At 38.2% G+C, this 19,835-nt stretch overlaps 1 protein-coding gene across 2 annotated transcripts in view; it reads right to left on the bottom strand.

Moving 5' to 3' along the window:
* Window positions 1-3,269: 3,269 nt before the first annotated feature.
* Tmem64 (transmembrane protein 64) overlaps window positions 3,270-19,835 on the bottom strand; it is a 19,803-nt gene continuing 3,237 nt past the window's right edge. The window contains exons 2-3 of one of the 2 annotated variants that reach the window (XM_028780248.1): window positions 8,464-8,619; window positions 3,270-6,868 (exon numbers count right to left, since the gene is read on the bottom strand). In XM_028780248.1, coding sequence (XP_028636081.1) covers window positions 6,677-6,868; window positions 8,464-8,619 — 348 coding nt within the window. In that variant the 3' untranslated portion in view covers window positions 3,270-6,676. The remainder of the gene's footprint in view (window positions 6,869-8,463; window positions 8,620-19,835) is intronic. The other variant, XM_028780257.1, reaches the window with a different exon arrangement.

Here is a 19,835-nt window from a genome sequence, read left to right as displayed (position 1 = left end):
AAGCTTTGAATTCTCATCTTTTTCGGCTTTCCTTAACAATCTGCATTTATTCTTCAGACTTCAATCACTAATGAAAGTATACCTCCTAATGCTGCTCCATGCCCTGTAATCCTCATGATGTCTGGTCCTGTTCTCTTGTTTCTGCTTGGCCTTCCTCTGCTCATCACAGACCTGCTCAGGCTACACTGTGACTGTTTTCACTCTCTACCTTCCTCACAAAGGAGTCCTCCTATCCCCCATACCTGTGTACCCCCAGGCCCAGCACATATCTAGCCAGTTGTCTCTTTTTATTGAATAACAGTGACTGGCTGAATGCAAAATCAAAGAATTTAAATTTTCCCTCCCTCACAGGACTATACTGACATGACACTAAAGGTAGCCTGGCATCATCAACAAGGACGTAATAAACTCAGCAGCAGAGTGTGCCTGACTCAAAACCAAGAATTGAAGCAAGTCATCATGATGCACTAGCTTAAGTAACTACAAGAGCTGTTAGTGGAGGCAACAGTTAACTGGGAAAGAAGGAATGACCTGGAAACTCATCTGGTTAAAAGAACAACAAAAGCGATGTCCTTTCCCCTCTGCAACTTTCACAGTTTTGTCTTTTTGACTAAGGGTTCCCATCTGCAAGGTGCAAAACCAATAGCAAACACCCACACCTCTCCCAACTCAGTGACTTCTCCGAGCCCTCCTGTCCTCAGTCACACATTCTGTCCCAATGAGTGTTTATGTTGATCTTTTATGCCATATGGACCATGCAAGGTTTGTTTTATATATTGTCCTTGAAACTTCCTGGAGCCATGAAGTTTTAACTCTCCTTGCTCTTGCTTGTAAATGGCAGGCTCATCTTTGTCTTCTACATCCACACACTGGAAGGGTCTCTCAGCTCTGAAGAACAAGGTAGGTTTGCCTAGTGAGAGCTTACTGTATACTCCCCACACAGCCCCTCTAACTTTCTCAAAAAATCATGAGGCAGTGAAACAAAAGAAATGTTTTCTTACTTCTTAACTTCTCAAGCACTTACATTCAGAAAATGGTGGTGGCCCTGCGGTTTAAATTGGGCAGCTGACCTTAAGAAAGCACGTTCTTCAGTAAGGCCCTTAAGAAAGTGTGCTCCTCAGAACAGGCACATGTTAACTCAAGAATAACTTCTGCAACACCATTTTACTTTCAAGCGTGCCTCTCCTTCTCTTTCCTTTTCAGCCTTGTCTTCACTTCTTCATTCCATCCCCTCCACTCCCAGCTAAGGAACCCAAATTAAACTAGTAAGTTCCCTTTGGCAGTTTCACATGTGCATTTCATCCTATACAGGCAGATGCAGATGCTATCATACAGGCATATACAAAGCAATGGGACTTTGCGGGTAAGATGCACTAGTTGTTCTTACAGTTGTTATGTCTTGCCTCTTTCACAAGGAACTTTCTGTAACTCTCTAGCTCATCCAAATCAGCTAGCTCTTCCTATCTGAGGGCTGCTAAATCTTCCATCATGGCTGCATCATTCCTCTAAGTACTGTGCTCACTTTGCTTGCAAGCGCCATGAGAACAATGATACAATTTATAAGCCTCCAAACACACCAGTGGAGGAATGGGAAGCCAGCCAACTATGAGGGCCTTGGAAGAAACTTCTCTGCATCTGCTCTTGTGTGATTTTCTCCTCCTTACGTAGGGAGGACTCTCAGACCCAACAGCCCCTTTGCAACTTGTTGGTGTCACAGAGGATGGTACCTTTTGGTAAGAACAACATGAAATTTCCTTTCAGAAGGTCACAGATTTGAAAGCAAAAAAAAAAAAAAAAAAAATCCCAAGATCTCTGGCCCTGGTCTCTCTGAAATCCAAATACCAGAGAAATCCCTGCCCTGGTTTTCTGCCAAGATATCCACACACAAAACACACACACACACACACACACTCCATTTGAACTCAGTAGCCCAGGGCAGTGGAGGAGAAATGATGGAAATGATGGTTCAGTTAGTGCTCATAGACCTAGCCCACGCCCATGCAATGAATAGACACTCTCCGAGAGGCCACTCTTTCTCTGGCTCCACAGAAATCGGTACAGTTGCATGTTCACAGCAGAATCACAACATTGCAAAAACCAGACACTTGACTTGAAGTCAAAGTAGTAAATTGAAATTTTTGGGAAACTATCTAGTACCCTAGGTCCCTAGCCAAGGTAAGCTTTGGACAAGATTGCAAGAGATATACACTAGGTCATGTTCCAAATATTCATGTTGGCCACGAGCTTTATGCATGTTAAATATACTTAAAGTGTTCTATATTTCCCTGCAATATTTTGTGATTTTTCAAGATTCCTACCTAGCACATTATTGCCTTGAGAAATTCTGAGTCATTTTAAAGCAGCAGTATTAACTAGTTATTACTAAATCTAGATAACCACTTTTATTCAAACCTGACAGGGTGATTCAATACATTTATCACATGCACAGACCTTGTTTAACATTACAATACACATAACGCTATGCTATGATGCTCAATATTTAACTCCGTATATACTCTACTGGTATACATTTTCCCACACCTAGGAGTGCTAAGAGAGGGGCGATAGCCTGGTGGTACATGGCCTTGGATGACAAGCAGCCAGCAAAGCCAGTGTGTTTCTCTGATGTGGGTACTGATGCTATACCCAGTCTTCAGCCTCTGAAATATGACTATTCCTTTGTGGATTATTTTGTGTATGGGGGGGTGTTACATCATAAAATCCAAGCTGTCCTTGAACTTACAATCCTCTTGCCTCAGCCTTCAGGAGTGCTGGTATTATAAGCATACATCATTACACTTTACTTCCCTTGTGGACCGTTTATTTCGTGTACTTAGCATGCAGTTTTGACAGCAAAAGATGAAAAACAGGATTGGATCAGGTAAAAATCAGCACAGCCAAGCATCATTCTGGATGCTAAGATGAATCATTTGTAGCAGCTGCAATGTGCTTTCAAGGCAACTGCCAGAGAAACTAGGTACAAGTCAAGAGAAAATCAAATTGGGAAAAGTTTTGATTTTATGAAAAAGCATCAAGCAACTAATGACTGTGATTAACAGATGGCATTTTATGTTACAGGAACTGAGGAGCTAATGTTAACATATCAGAATCGCCTGTCCACATCTCTCCTAAAATCTTAACACCTGACATGAGATCATGAGAGTGGGCATCAGCATCAACAGTCAGCAGGGTGCATCCTCCCCTCCCCCTGAATTGTTCCCTCCCATGAACACATCTTTACAACCATGGGAAAGAAACAGAAGAGAGAAGAAAAATAAAATATTTCCTTTTATTTTCTTAGGCACACAAGTGATTTGGGATACCAGTTTTCAAGACATTGTAACTGCTTTGCTGTTAGAATTCACTACTATAAATCCAGCCACCTTTGAGAACAAGTCTGCAGCAACCACCATGCAGTTCAGACGTACCAGGTCATAATTAAGTTGCAAAGTCAACAACAGTGTCTGTTCAATTTGTGAGTTTATTTGAACTCCTGAGTTTTAAATACCCTACGAGAGTAATTCCTCTCCCCATTTAAATGGCTTTTCAGCTTAAAGCAATGAACTTTTAAAAATATATATCCTAAATACCTTATTAAAAGAGAAACCAGAAACAGCTAATCTGAGGATCCAGACAATAAATATTACATGGACCATTCCGAGCCTGGGAGTAGCCTTCAGCTGCAACATAATCTCAGCACCAAGGCCTCCAACCCAGTTACAGTTGTCTGGCTTCACAACAAACCTCTTTTTCATTTCAATGCTCCTTTTCTGTAAATGGCATTCATCTGCCACACAGGAAGGATTTATTTGCACCAATGTGGCACACACCTAGCAGCTTTCAAGAACTGTAAAGATCAGTCTCACGGACAACAAATTTAAGTCACAGTAACTTCCCCCAGGAAGAGTCCAAATCACCACCACAGGTTAACAGGTATGATGCTGGGGACATGTGTGCCTCAACCATTTAGTTTGTTTACAGTGAGGGCAAACAAACACTGAATTCCACAGTCTCCCTGAGAGGAAACTGCATGAGTATTGCCCACCATGAACAGCTGGTTACAGTGCATCAAGGGTGAGCATGACTCTGAATACATCCATTCACTTCTGAATAGAAACTGAAAGTGAACATTCTAATAACAGAGACTTGATAACATGATTTTTTCACCAAGAGTACAGATTTCAATTATCCACAAATCAGATGATCAAATAAAAATGACATAAAAGCACAGTAAGTATAAACATGATTTTAAAAAGAGGTAATGCAAATTTGTCAAAGTGGCAATCTTGAGGAAAAACAGAACAAAACTTTTAATCAGATTGAAAACTAGGTGAATTCTAAATGAATAAAAAACTTTAGACTATAGTTAACCAATGTAAGTACACCACATTTCATGTCTATGAATATGCATTTCCTAAATACATATGGCTGGAGGCAATGTGTGTCCAGTATACTGCCTGGGAACCCCTGCTGCTGGAAGCCCAGGGTACAGGGTTAGAGACAGTAAACATGGCTAGGTTGTACAGATGACAGTAAATATAAATATAACCCAGCCACCAGCCGCCAGCCGCTCCTATCAAATAACGTGGCAATAATGAACTGCTGTTTACTGGTACCTTGGAAATGCTAAAGAAAAAGGAAAAGCATAGCTACATTAGTACTTTAGAAATTTTCAATCCATACTATTATAAAAGTTGATGATTTATTAATATAAAATTATGATTGGCAGAATACAGAAAATTATTTCTTTTATCTTCACATATATAATACAATTACCAGGAAAAGTGTTAACATTTGGAAGAAGTTATTACAAATTACCAAAAGGTACTCATTTGGTGAAGTCATTCAAGTTACAAATGCTAAGTAAATATAATGCACTTCAAAATACATGAACTGTAAAACAAGCATGAAAACAGTGATCTTAAGTAAGATTCCTTTAACAAAAAACAGCCAATGAGAAACAAGAAAAATGTTGTGAAGTCGTACTAAAAAGAATAAATCAAATATTTCCTTTATTGGGATGGTTAAACTAAATAAAACCTAAAACTAAACAGATAGTAAGGACCTCGTATATATAGTTGTTTTTCTACTGATAACAAAGGTCTTGAGGCCAGGCATGCGCTGTAGACCAGGTGCCTTCCGTCACAGTTACTCTGATCTTCTACTGCTCCTCAGAGGCAAAGAATTTATGCATCAGGAAGGGAAGGAAACCCACCTCAACTGGGCAAAAACCTTGTGTGTGAACACAATCAAATTCATCTCTGGTGCTAAGACTATAAAAATCAGCTTGCACAGGATTATTCTGTATGTCAGCAGTAACCAGGGCAAAGGTTTTACTGCCAGGAAAAGGCAGTGGAGAGAGCTCTGATCGGCTGCAACAGTCATAGAAAAGTGAAGTCCTTAACAGAAAACGTTACTGTGTCACTACAGTCTCCATTTGCAACAGACAAAATCAACTAATCATTACGTTTGCAATTAAACTATTTTAAAAATAAAGCTGATAAATGAGTGCACGCCATATGAATCACGTTGGATTATTGTATGCTAAGTTCTAAGTGCTGTTAGCAAACATACATGCTACAAGAAAAAGAACTGAGACAATTTCACATTTCAGAATTCCTGAGTCTTATCAGGGAAAAGGAATACCAAAGTCCCAAACAAAACAGCAATAATACAGCAGACAGCACAAACGTGGGCTTTTTGTTAATGTTTATAGTTTTAAAGCTGAAAACTCTGGGGACATGTATATTTAAGGACTTAAACTATAAACATGATTTTAAAGCTTGTTTCTTTTTAACAAGGCGTTTTGACTAAACAAGGCCACCTGAATGACAACTTTAGAGATGGTAAGCCCACCATTTTATAGGAATATGTTTATTTCAAAGCCTAATTATTAATATAAAAAAGGGAAATGGTTTGGTAAGAGTTCTATCAGACAGCCCTTAGATGAGGTCTAAAGGGTGAAACCAATATAATCAAATAAGAATTTGGGCTCGCCTTGTGAGCCACCTGCTAACTAATGTCTCTTTCACTCTGCATATTACACAGTGAAAATAAAAGGGGTCTTAAGAGCACTTCAGTCCCACAATGTAGGATCTACACGTGTACAGAAAGGTGTAAATGGCCCACAGTGATATAATGCTGGATAACATACATTCAATCGAAATATAGCTATTTTCTTACAAGCAAGGAAAATAACGCTGAGTTTTCCTGCTTGAAACAAACAAGTGAACAATAAACAAAACAGTTTACCCTTCTGGACAGAATGCCTAAGCAAAGAACATCCAACAATGATCCATTGAGAACTGTATACTTTTACTCATCTTTAAAGACAGATGCACACAACTATTCATGGGCTTTATAAATAAAGATACTAAACAGAAAAAAAAAATATTTGGGTTATTTCTGTTCATAAGTCCCAGCAATAAAATAATTCAAAAACACTAAAGTGCACACCTATAGGCCATTACAGGTATAACAAGGGGCAGCCAAAGCTGCATCTACATTGACATTTACAGACCCAGAAAATGATTCTTGCTTTTAGAAAATTGTGCAATTTAAAAACTAGTCAGTTTTGTTTGTGCCACAATACAATAGCACTTGTCTCTGCCACTAGGTAAGTGACTGCTAGGCCCGGACAGCATACTAGGCTCTCAACAATCACGGTTTGTAAGAATCATACAATATTGATTCCACCTCCAGAAAATGTGAGGGTCCTCTTGTTGTAGAAGGAAGAGCCACTGGGATTCGGTTGATTGCCTTTAACCAGAGAGGTTTTCAGTTCCATCTCACAAGCTACGATAGCTGCATTCAATTCCACTTGAGCGCGATGGACTACATAAAACATGAGGCCTATGCTTATAACAATCTGTGAATGAAAAGAAGACCAGTTACCAATATCGTATACAACTAAAGGACATGACTTCAATGAATATGCAGCATAAAAAGGCTTCACACAGATATTTCTTAAAAGTGAAAGGTAGGAAGTCACACAACTATTTTTAACAGCTATTTTCTGTTAACTGAGCAACCACTGCTGAATAAAATGATAAGTTGGGCATTAGAAAAGTGGGTTTCTAAATTCTTTAATTGTTTTATTTCTCCTGAAAGAAATATTTACTTTCTGAAAACTAAATGTTTGATACCTTTCAATAGACTATAATGCAATGTAAAGAAATGAAGACACAGTTAGGAGAATGTGTGCTACAGGCTGTGTGAGTAAGATGCTAAATCTCTAGAAGACACACTGAATTTGTGGTACCTACTAGACACAGAAGCAATGGGAAGGGGCTGGACTAAACATGAAGGGTAGGAGACACACACTTTGCACTGACTTTCTCTAGCATGCACCGACTTTCTTGTTTAGTCTGAGAAGTATAAAAGAAAAAAAGAAAGGAACAAACAGGATGTATAAGAATCCTTCTCAAGTTTCTCTATTTAAATGAAAGGAGGACAGAGGAACAAGCCTCCTACAGAACACAAGCTTCTCTCCCACCATTTGCTGGAGAGAAGGCTAAAGTACAGACGCAAGATTAGGAGAAAAGATCTCTTTGAAAGAATGTGGAGTTTCCCACACAGAAACTTCTGATACTAAAGAAAAAAAAAGCAGTCTACTGAGGACACAGGAGGTCAGGACAAACCAGCCTGTGTGGACAAGTGAAGACAGCTTGGTTGATTGCAAGCCAGAAGTAAAGAAAGATGACAATGAACCAGTGGAGTTTGTAGAGAGCTGGGAGACAGGAGAGAAAGCCAGTATTACCCATCTACTCTGTGGTAACTTTGACCCGGAACTCTTACAAAGCAGATCAGACTTGGACGTATGTCACCTTCAGGAGCCTCCCTCTCTCCTACACTTTACAATCCAGCTGCATTAAATCCTTCCTGAAACCACTTGAGCTGTTACTAACATTAACAGAACAAACCAAAGCATTGCTTCTATTTTTTCTACAAATGCCTGAGCTAAGAATTATGTATGTCAAGAATCATTATACTTTGAAGCGAACAGACATTATTATACATAATATACTGTAGATACAATACATACAAAATGTAACATTATGTGATTAGCATGCTTATCCATATAAAGCAAGCAAAACAAAAAATTTTAAACCTAGATAAAACCAATTCCTTGACCTAATTATAAATTTTTTTTGACAGCAAAGCTTTCATCCAAAGTCAAGATACAGGCTTTGACTTGCAATGATTTTAAAAGCAATCTCCGTAAAAGAATCTTATTTTTATGACTCTTCTCTTACGATTTTACAGAGTATACTCAATGTATACTCTGACCATGTCCATGTATTTCCGGGCGTCCACTCAATTGAAACTGTCATCCAAATATAAAATAGTATTGAAACAGCTATCTAAAATGAAACAATTCTTCAACTGTGGTCAAGGAAACATTAGATTAAGTCAGCAAAACAAGGAGGAGTAAAGCCAGACAACTGTTGGCCTTGTACTCACCTGTAAACAAAAGACAAAATATCCACTAACACTTTGTTCTGCGATGACATCTTCCATCGTCCGTAGTGTGGTACCCAAGTAAGAATTCAGAAGCTGAGTCGGAAGCAGTCCAACTGAAGATGCCATCAGATAGTTGGGTAAGGAAAGATCAGTGATCTAGAAAATAGATTTAAGGTAATGATTTCTTATCAAGTGCAAAGTCATGTTTCTATAAATCTTCCCACCACTGTTTTTTTATGGTAGAGAGATGAAATATGGATAAAGCACCCAAACTTATGAACAACTATCAAGGGAATATTTGCAAATGATAGAAGAAAATTAAACTTTAAACAAGAATTTACTATTCTACTCTACTACTATTAAAAGAGAACATTTAGCAACTAATTTTTCTTACCTATAAGCAAAATCTACATGCAGATCAGTATGTAAAAACTTTCATGACTCTCTCACATCTTATTAAAATAAACATCAACATTCTTAAGTGGCAATGGGGTTATTTTGCTCTGAAGCCAAGTTAGACTGGAATGGTAGACTGCAGGGTTGAGAACCCAAGGAATTATTGTCTCCATCACTCTCCATGCAGAAACATCAACATTGCCTATTTCTTGGTGTCTATGTGTAATTTTTGTTTTCTGGTTATGAAAAAGAATTCACAAAGCCACAGGAACACATCTGTATATTAACATGTGAAAGCCAGCATACTCCCAAGAACCTGGGCAATCTTTTCCTCAAATACAGGTTATACCCTGCTTACTCTTTAACAAACAGACTCTAGCAGACCAGATGAGAAACCACTTCTAAGATTAGATCATGAAGAGAAGATCTTCCATTTCCCCCTGAAGCAGGCTACCTGTGGCACTGTAAAAGTAGCTCCAGGGAGACTTCCGGTGGACAGGACCTGATCTCTGCAGCTAAAAGCCAGAAAAGGCCTGGAGCCTCCAACAGCCACAAGAGTGAACCAGGAAGAGGCCTCTCTGCCAATCAAGCCTCATAATGGCTGGAGGCCTGGCCCATATCTAACTGTGGAACAATGAGGGAACGAATCGCATGGTCCCAACGGTACAGACATTCCTGGCCCACAGACAACACTTATACTAAGTCCTAGTGATCTATTAAACGAGTAATATACATCTCAGTTATTTTAGGATAGATCACTAGGAAAGCAAACAGCAAAACTTTACATTCCAAATCAATCACAGACATTTGTATTTTGCCAATAATGACATGTGTCCATCATGTTTATTAAGTAGTAAATTTTAATCTAGTAAAATTATATCTTCTCATAATATCATTTGTATTTTTTCATTTATATTGACACTGTTTTCTTTTGAAAACGTTTAATTTTCATACATGATTTTGTTTGTGGACCTATGTTCTCAGATTGTTAATCTTTTCTTATTCCTAAGTGCTCTTTACATATAAGGTCACACGTTGATCTATTGTATCCATCATACTTTTTTTTTTTTTTTTTTTATTTTTATTGGTGAGTACACTGTAGCTGTCTTCAGACACACCAGAAGAGGGCATCCAATCTCATTACGGATGGTTGTGAGCCACCATGTGGTTGCTGGGATTTGAACTCAGGACCTCTGGAAGAGCAGTCAGTGCTCTTAACCGCTGAGCCATCTCTCCAGCCCTCCATCATACTTTTTTATGGTACTGTCCCATCCTAAATCTTGAGACATGGTCTCACTATGTTGTCTAGATGTGCCCCAAATGCTTGGGTTCCTTGGCACCACAGTTCCTGGTATGAACTATAAGATGAACAGTAAATCCTATAAGTACACAACTATATAATCAAATGTAAGAGAACTCTATCACTTTTACGTTCATGAAGTCTTTTTTTTTTGCTTCTTTTCTTGATTTTTTATTATTTTTTCCTTCTTAGTTTGTCTTTTTAATACTCCGCATTTTATAATTTTAAAATTTATTAATTTTAAAAGTAATGGCACAGATTTGTTCCTTTCCTTTCCCTGGAGCTAATTTTGCTATCATTACATAATGGATAATCAATAGCTTCTTTATTTGCTTATGGTTTTAGTATGAATTTCCCACCCCCTTCAACCTATATTCATTATTGTTAAGAATTACATCTATTTTAACTACTTATTCTTACAGATCATCTTGCCATTCAAAGAACTAAATTAAATTTTATAATGAATCTAGTTACAGACAAAAGATCTATGTATTGAGTATCCTACCTAGAATTGTTTGTATAATTACTCAAAAAATTAACACATTTTACTAAAATTTGGCTATTTAGCCATATTCATGCATTGTTATTTGAATTCTAGTCATCTTCTCTATTGTGGATGTGACTTCCCATACCCCATTTAGTTATTCTTGGTATGTAAGGAAGCCACTACTCTATTAAACCTTTTTAAACTAATTTTAAGATCCAAGATTTTAGCTACCTATAGGCAGTTGCTCTATAACAGTTGTAACAATAATCACGTAGATTATAATTCCATTATTGATGAATTAATCTATAGGACATGTAGCATTGTTGGGTTGGAAAGAATATTATAGCAACAAGTTGGTAATTCATCTAACACTGAACCACAACTGTCCATGCAAGATGCCCTGATATTTGCTGAGAGAGACAGAGTTAAGATTCTTCAAAGAATCATATATATATATATATGTATATGTATATGTATATGTATATGTATATGTATATGTATATGTATATGTATATATATATATATTTTTTCCAAGCATATCACTACCTCAGACACAGAAAGGGAGCCTTGAGAAAGATAAGTGCAGAAAACTAAACAGTAGAGAGGAATCAAAATTAGTGATGGGAGCCTAGGCCAGGGGGCACCTTTGTAGAAAAGGAGGCGGTGAGAAGGGACACAGAAGCCTAAGCATGGGTTTAGCAGGCATAGATGGGTGCAAATGAAGGCAGGTGCTCTGGGAAAAGCATCAACAGAGGCAATGTGGGAGGGGAAGTTCAGATGGAATAATGAAGCTGGCAGGACATTCTGGATTCTTTAGATACATGCAAGGGAACCTTGAACACTAAAGAGAGTGAAAGTAACAAAGACGAAAGCTGGATCAGACTTGGTAAAGAGGACCAAGCCACGGACATGAAAAGAACCAGGGTCTTTGCTCACAGAAGTGGAGGGTCTTCATGAGAAAAAAATGTGCTAAATGTATACAATGGCAAAAAAAGGCAAAAATGAGTGATAAAAAAAATCCTGTGATATAATTAACATGAAATTTATCAAAATTATATTTAAATATCGAGGAGGCTGGAGAGGAAGCCAGCAGAGTTAAGAGTGAATGCTGCTCTCCCAGGGGATGAGAGCTTGGTTCCCACATTGGGGTAGCTCCCCAATGCAGTAATTTCAGTTTCTGAAATCTGATGCTCATTTCTGGCCTCCAAGAGCACCCACATACACACTGAACATAGAGACATACACATACATAAAAATAAAATTTGGGGTGTGTGCGTGTGTGTGTATGTGTGTGTGGAGAAACAGTTCAGTGGTTTAGAGAATGTACTGATCTTGCAGAGGACCCATATTTAGTTCCCATCACCCACACTGGGCAGCTTGGGGATCCAAAGCCCGCTCTGGTCCTCTACAGGCGCCTGGCACTCATGTACAAGTACCAGCATATACACACAGGCACACATACACAAAATCTAAAAGATAAATCTTAAAAAATACTGAGGTTACATTCCAAAATATTCTAATATAAAATTTCAGTCTATAGTCTTAAATGCAGTGTCTCTGAACAGAATTCATAATTAAAATTCAGAGGGCATAAAAAATATCCCTGTTGGGAATGCTAACAGATTTCAGAAACAGGATAGACTCGGACAGTTGCTCTTTAACATGACTACTGTCCAACCTTAAGTCAAGCTTCATCAAACTGTAAAGGATGAAGCCTTATCATGGGGGAAAACGTATCACACCACTTCCATCTATTAGGAGAAGCAAATGATAAACTTCAGATAATCACTCTGAACAGCTTTGCTAGAGGGAACATAACATAACCAGTTCCTAAGCTATTAATAACACTACTAAAGATAAGATTTCAGGATATTTTAAAGTAGAATTTGAACAAGCCCAAATCCTAGTCAGAACATACATTTTTCTAATCTTTAACAAACACAAGTTCCTATAGAGATATCTCCAGCTTCCTCTTCCACGTCTTTGCACATATAATTTTAAATGTCTGTTTACTTATCTTTTCAGAGAGATAAAGATCCAAAGAACCCATGGAAATCTCAATCTAGAACAATGGTTTTAGTTGGACAGCTGCTATGGTCAGCAACAGAAATTATCTAGTAAGGTTTTCAGAGATTAGAAATGCCACCTGACAGACATGTGTATGTAAGCATATCATACATCAATAATATAAATTTTAAATACTTTTATGTGTATGTGTACACTATTATTTTATCTGTACATATGTGCCTGAGTTTATGTGTGTAAACTACAAGTGTGCCTGAAAAGGTCCAATTCCCTGAAGCTAGGGTCACAAGCTGCTGGACACTGTCCAATGGGAGCGCTGAGAACCAGGCCCTTTGTAAGGGTAGTAGCTGCCATTTGTCCCGCACTGATGATACATATTAATTTCTCCAAAGTTACTGTGACTCACCTTAAGAACAACTTGGAACCCACATTCTTCTGAGGCAGGGCATAAAATACCATCCCTGGGGCATTTTGCTCCAGAAATCTGCTCATTTCTTACACAGGGTTTTACAAATTCTAACTTAAAACACTAAAACTTTATCAATATTACATAGAATATCTCAATACAGAATTAGTGAAAAGCATAAAAGTTATGTGTTGAAACGATTTCATATTTTACCTGTAACTCTGTGAGTCTAATACTGGGTTGGGCAAATTACATCTCCTTGCATTAGGCACACTCCAAGGTTTGTGCTTCAATGGTATTGCTTAGTCAGTTACTATTAAGGTATTATGTCAATTATAAGTATAATATATTAGATATTATACAGTAAAATCATGAACATCTGCCTTGACTTTTATTAAAGACAAAAGCATTGCATTTAGAGTGACTATAGTTTCTACTTTTCATCTACTTCTTGATATAGTATGTGCTTTTCTGCATACATACCCCATACACTTACTGTTACTGTTTCAGAAATGTTAGAGAAGCGGGAGAAAGCAGTCAAACACAGGAGGTCACTCTTAGGAAACTGAAAAGTATTTCAATTGACTTAAGGGACTGGGGAGTACCTCAGTTAGTACATGCTCACAGAGTATGCATGAAGCCATGGGGATCATCCAAACCAAGGCATAAGCTGACTGTAGATCTGCATCTGTAATCCTAGCACATAGGAGGTGGAGGCAGGAGGCTCTTAGGTGATCAAGGCCATCTTCCACTACATAATGAATTTAAGACAAGTGTCTGATACAGGAGATCATGTCTCAAAAACCAAAACCAAACAAAATCACCAAAAGCAAATTAACTCCCTAAGTGTCCTAGCCTTGGCTGCCAGGGTCAGTCGTACAGTAACATCCCCGTTCCTCACTCTTTCTACTACAACTTGTTAAACACATCTTCTAAATGTCTATACATCACCACCTCATCAGATTCCCACTTACTTACTGCCTTCCTTTCCAACATGGACTGAATCCTACAGAAACCTCTGTAAAATGCAAACCCAATCCTCAGTCAGCTCTGATCTCTGACCGGTGGTTCTCAGAAGGAATCGATTTCCTCAGTGTGAGCTCCTTCTCCTTTCTACAGTCTAGCCTTTGACCAGCTAACGCTTTAGGTCAGAGTTCCAGTCACATCTAAATGCTCTTAGAGTCTAGCAGATCCTTTACTTCTGGAAAGGATACTCAGGCTTCTTCCCACTCCCTTGACTAGGGCAACTGTTATTCACTACCCAGTCAAAGATTTCTGAAGGAAACTCTGTTATCCAAAGACAGTATTTAAGTGCTTCCAATGGCTGTGATGGACAGTCCTTGTCCATCACACTGGACAGCAACTGGAGGTCCCACAGTTGATTTGTCCCTGGCCCAGAATTTCTTTATTATTCACAAAAAAATACCTAATAAATATTAGCTGTAAATACATGCTAATTAGAGGCTAATTATATCAACCTCAAAACTGGTCTGTTTACAAATATGAAAACTGAGATACTCTGATTAGGAGGCAACCTTGATAGTCCAGAGAAAAATCTTGTTACTAAAAGCAGGTAGGACTCAGGGTGGGGCTGGGGGCTGGGAGAGATTCTACTCTTATCAGATAGAGAGGACATCAGAACAAAGGACCTCCTATTGACTGAGGTGCCTTAGCCATCTGATGCAAAATTACCTTCACATACTCCAACTTCATCAGCTGCACATCCCTAAATTAGGAACCGCTTCTAATGATCCCCAAGTAATCTGGAGATCAATGGTCCATTTGAGAATTTGATTAACCCGTAACACTGAATCTTCCTGAGGGGTGGGGAAGGGTACAACCTTACTAAACATAACCTCTAGAACACAAGGTGAAAATTCTTTATATAGCTTGATAAATTATGGTTTTTCTATTCATTCAATAAAAATTGGTCAAATATCTTTCCCACATAAGGTCCAGCTCTAAACTGCAATTGAAAAAGAAGGAGAAAGACAAGGATAGCTATGTGGTCATTAAAAATCATGGTGCAGCACATGACTACACTGAGCAAGAAGTCAGAAAAATTATTTATAACACCAACTCCTGTTAAGAAAACATAGATCAGTTAACTACAAAGCAAAGAAGCACAAAAAAAGTTAACTGTTTTCTCGATGTGTACCTCAGAGATGTGTTCGAGTATGTGAAGGTATATTTTGCATCAGATGGCTAAGGCACCTCAGAAGCTTTGTAAGGAAATCTCTTTGTAAAGCATGGGGAGACCCACGTTAAAAGAGCTTTCAGACCTCTCTACTTTGTGTGTGTGTGTGGGGGGTAGTCCAGGAAGGGTTATTAAGACACTCCACGCAGTGCTATGAGCTCATCTGTGAAACTTAAATATGTGTACAGCAGGACAGCAGAGGCCTAGGCGTGTAGATAATCACAGAGCGTGGCACAGGAAGGCCTGAGTGTGTGACTAAGACGCTATCTACCAACTCCCCCAGAGTGCACTACCTCCCCTATTTCTCTGTTCTGCATGCCATGTGCAGCAAGTCGGTTTATATTAATAAAAAAATGATGTGACATTTTACCTCAGGACAAGTATCATAATCTATTATCTTTTTTCCAGTCTATGTATGTATTCATAGCAAAAAACGAGAATTCAAGGAAATGAAAATACTTTTTAAATAAAATACATTCCTACTAAATTCTTCAGAAAAATGTAAAAAGGTCATAGTTAAGCCAATGCTCAAAACATCTGCTTTTTAAAAAGCAAGCTAAGACCTTACCTACTCCTGACCATTTACAAGTAAGAGACTTCAAGACTTCACAGTGACCACGCTACCTGACACAGAACTAAAAGCCCTGAGAGTCCCCAGGTTAAGACTAAGATCACATTTATGGCTTTAGACATGCCCATTTTTTTTTTTTATTAATTGTAACAGATGTAAGTTTAATTGTGAATTAAATTGCTAAAAGAGACTCTTGTTGATATATCAAATCCTAGGGAACCATATTGAAGGATTCTGCATGCCATGTGCAGTTATGTCTGTTTTAAGTTACAATGGCATCTTTGACTGGCAGTATTCCAGTCAATATGGGCTTATGCTCCCTGATCTCTCACTCACAATCAATCCAACACATGAGCAAATTCCTTCTGTGACTACTTCTAACTTTCTAAGAGTACACTAAACAACCAGAGTAATGAAGAGCTGGGGAGTACACAGGTATTCCACTGAGACACAGGCTGAGTGACGCTTAATGCTTTGTACTTTATTTATTTTGTTTTTACTTTACATTCAATGCATACTACTTCCACTTAAATTGTTCTGGGTCTCTTTTCAACAGCAACAGCAGGAGCTGTGGCTTAGTGGGTATTTTGTTGCACTGACGATAAAGCAGAAGTGGCAAACTCTTTCCATTAAGTGTGAAGTAGTAAATATTTTAGGCTATGTAGATAAGAGTTTGTCTCAACACCTGAACTTTGCTGTCTTTTCTCCAAAAAAAAAAAAAGCTACAAAGAATATATATATATATGTGTATGTATGTGTGTGTATACATATATATACATATACACACACACACACACACACACACATATATATATATATATACCCACTAAGTTCAGTGCAACAAAATACCCACTAAGCCACAGCTCCTGCTGTTGCAGTTGAAAAGAGGCCCATATGCCATATATATACATATATGTATTTGTGTGAGATATATATATATATATCTCACACAAATACATATATCACAGACGCCAAAGTCTGAGTTTCAGAAAATGAGAGAATGTTCAAATGTATGAGGTACTACACTGTGGTATAGTTTGCTGACCCTAATATCTAACTCAGCTCTGCACAGTCCTGCACAATGTCTGACAGGAAGGAGGTCCAACAAGATGCTTACTACACAGGGTTTGTAAGGATAGCAGATTTCTGAGAAAGCTAGCTCCTCTTGCACCAACACTGAACCAGCCACTCTCAGCCAGTTATGCTTAACAGTCTTAACTGTAAGATGAAGATTATAATAGATATGAATATTAAATAAGTAATGTATACATGACAGACTGGTACCCAGTATTTCATATAGGCAACACAGACACTACTAAACTTTTCAGAAGTGAGCTCCATGTCCTGTTTTTTGAGATGTAGAGAGCAGAAAGAAATAGCAAATAATGAGCAAACCATAACATATCACGGCTTTGTAGTGGATATTAAAATATGTTTTATAACACAAAGTATGTATCAAAAAAGTACAACTTCCTGAAGATAACTAAGTAAATGTTAAAGCCAAGTCTGATTTAGGATGTAATAATTGTCCTTTATAAAAGATTAATACTGTCTTAAACAACTGTTACAATGGAAAATTAAGGGATATCATACATGTAAATCTGCTCTGTGTGGGGGACGTGGCACACAACATGTACAGTACATGTGTCTTTTAATATTTAAGGTTACTGAAAAATATGTTTCAAATATCTAAGGTTAATGAAAATAAATGTTCCATCTACACCTGTTTGAGAGAAGAATCTACAGGAATTTTTGACTTTCTATTATTTTCCTTTGACTAAAGTAAAAAAGTCTTTTAGGAACTCCTGCGGCACAGCCTTATGTCAGACTCGTGTGGACTGGAAATACTTTTATGAATTTCATTACCCATACAACCCAAAATCATGTATTCTTTTGGGATCAAGACCACCATTTTACTGGAAGTAACTTTAAAATGCAGGTTTTCAAGGGGACCTCTGAGTGCCTATTACAAAGATGGTATAATGTTTATTCAGTGCAGGGTGTGATCATCTGAATAGACTTATCAAAAGTATTTCTTCTAGAAGATTTTAGTCTAAGAACTTTATCTCCTGTACTTAGTACCAACAGTCCTTTCCTTTTAACAGAAACTAAGAAAGTGAAACCTGAAGTTTCTACAAGAGACAGGATTTCATTTGCTAAATTTAATAGTGTCAGCTTCTAAGGGTGTCAAGGATTAAATAAATAAAGACATCAAAAGGTGCATAGCCACTCTATAGATGGTAAAGAGAGGAACTAGTCAAGGGAAGAGGCAATTCATTCTCGGGGGAGGGGGGGAAGGGGAATAATCAGATCACATTTGTATTGCAGAGTTCATTTTTGGATAAAGATGGGAGAATGTTAGCCTGAAGCAAAAAGCAGGAACATTTGGTATGGGGTAAAGGTTCCTGAATCACAGCAGAGGCGGTAGGCTAAGTGTCAGAGACAAACTCCACAGGACTAAGAGCATGAGTAACACCTGGTGCGTGGAGAGCTAGCCAAGTGCCAGAGGCATGAAGACTACACTAGCTCCTCTACTCCTCTCTCCTGCCGCCACAGCACTCTGTGAAGTCAGTTATGACCTTGTAACTTGTTCAGGCCAGGAAAAAGTGAGGTCCACTACAAAGGACACTTGAAAGTCCAGAATTAATTCACTGTTCTCAGCAACCAAGCTCAAGGCAATGCAACTTGGTCATATATTTGAACCCAGCCAATTCTTAAAGTCTTGGTACAAATGCCTTTTGTAAGTTGGTCAAATTTTATGTTCATTGTTCATAACTGCAAAATGGTAAAAGCTGAAAGGCTGAGTACCTGGAGATCTCAACGTGACCTCTAGTACAGAATCACTCAACATGGGCAGTCGTCTAGTTCCTTTACTTTAAAAGTGAAGTCAGAGCTGGGTTTTCGGACTCAAGGAATGCAACAGGCAACTTGCTCATGCCCATGACCATGTAGTTTGCTCAGGCTAGGAAAAACCAAGATCACTACAAGGGACATTTTAAAGCAGAAAATGCAGTTCCTTATTGACAACAAACAAATGCAAAGCAATGGCTCTGCCAGCCCAAATTCCAGAGTCAAAACAACATAAGGCAGTGGGTCCTTCCCCAAAGTTAAGTTTGGCACAACCCATATCAAGCAGAATAAGCAAACCTTCCCTTTTAGACCACCAAAAACTAGAGGTTATCACTGTAGCCTAATTTAGGCTACCATGAATAATCTATTAAGAAAATCACACAAGCCATCTCAAATATGTGTCCAGTTAGAAACAGCAACATGCAAACTGTAAGTGATCCCGAGATCACTACGATTTGCAGCAAGATCTGCAGATACAGGATTTTACCAAAGACACTGAGAAGAAGGAGAAATTTTATCTGTTTACCAGAAGGAACAATGGGAGCGAAAAATCTAAGTACACACTTGAAGACTTTTATTTCTTATAGCTCAAGGACCAATACTATAAAGTAACATTTTCTATTTTGAGAGTATCAAATACTGTGTGTAAGCTTTCTAGCATACAATGGAGAATTAAAGAATTATGGTTAATAATTAGAACCAAAGGGAGCCCCTTTTCATCTTCCATATACTCAACTTTTACAACTGGCTTCTGCCTCTAAAATATAACTACCTTGACCACCAACAATAGTATGGGCCAGGCAAAATAATCCCTTTAAAGCATTAGCTTAATAGATACTCATGACTCTACAGCATTTTACAAATGAGGAAACATGGATTTCACGCAGCAGGAAACAACCAAAGACTATTTTCAAAACCTGTGTTTTGTCTTTTATACCTAAGTTCCTCTTTGAGCTAAATATTATACTCATGGTCATTGAGAAAATGAGAAATAGCCGGGCAGTGGTGGCGCACGCCTTTAATCCCAGCACTTGGGAGGCAGAGGCAGGCGGATTTCTGAGTTCGAGGCCAGCCTGGTCTACAGAGTGAGTTCCAGGACAGCCAGGACTACACAGAGAAACCTTGTCTCGAAAAACCAAA

This window comes from Grammomys surdaster, unplaced genomic scaffold (assembly GCF_004785775.1).
Source record: "Grammomys surdaster isolate TR1022 unplaced genomic scaffold, NIH_TR_1.0 97, whole genome shotgun sequence".
Taxonomy (NCBI): domain Eukaryota; kingdom Metazoa; phylum Chordata; class Mammalia; order Rodentia; family Muridae; genus Grammomys; species Grammomys surdaster.
Note: the sequence above shows the minus strand (reverse complement) of the source record. Positions and strands in the feature narration are given on the sequence as shown.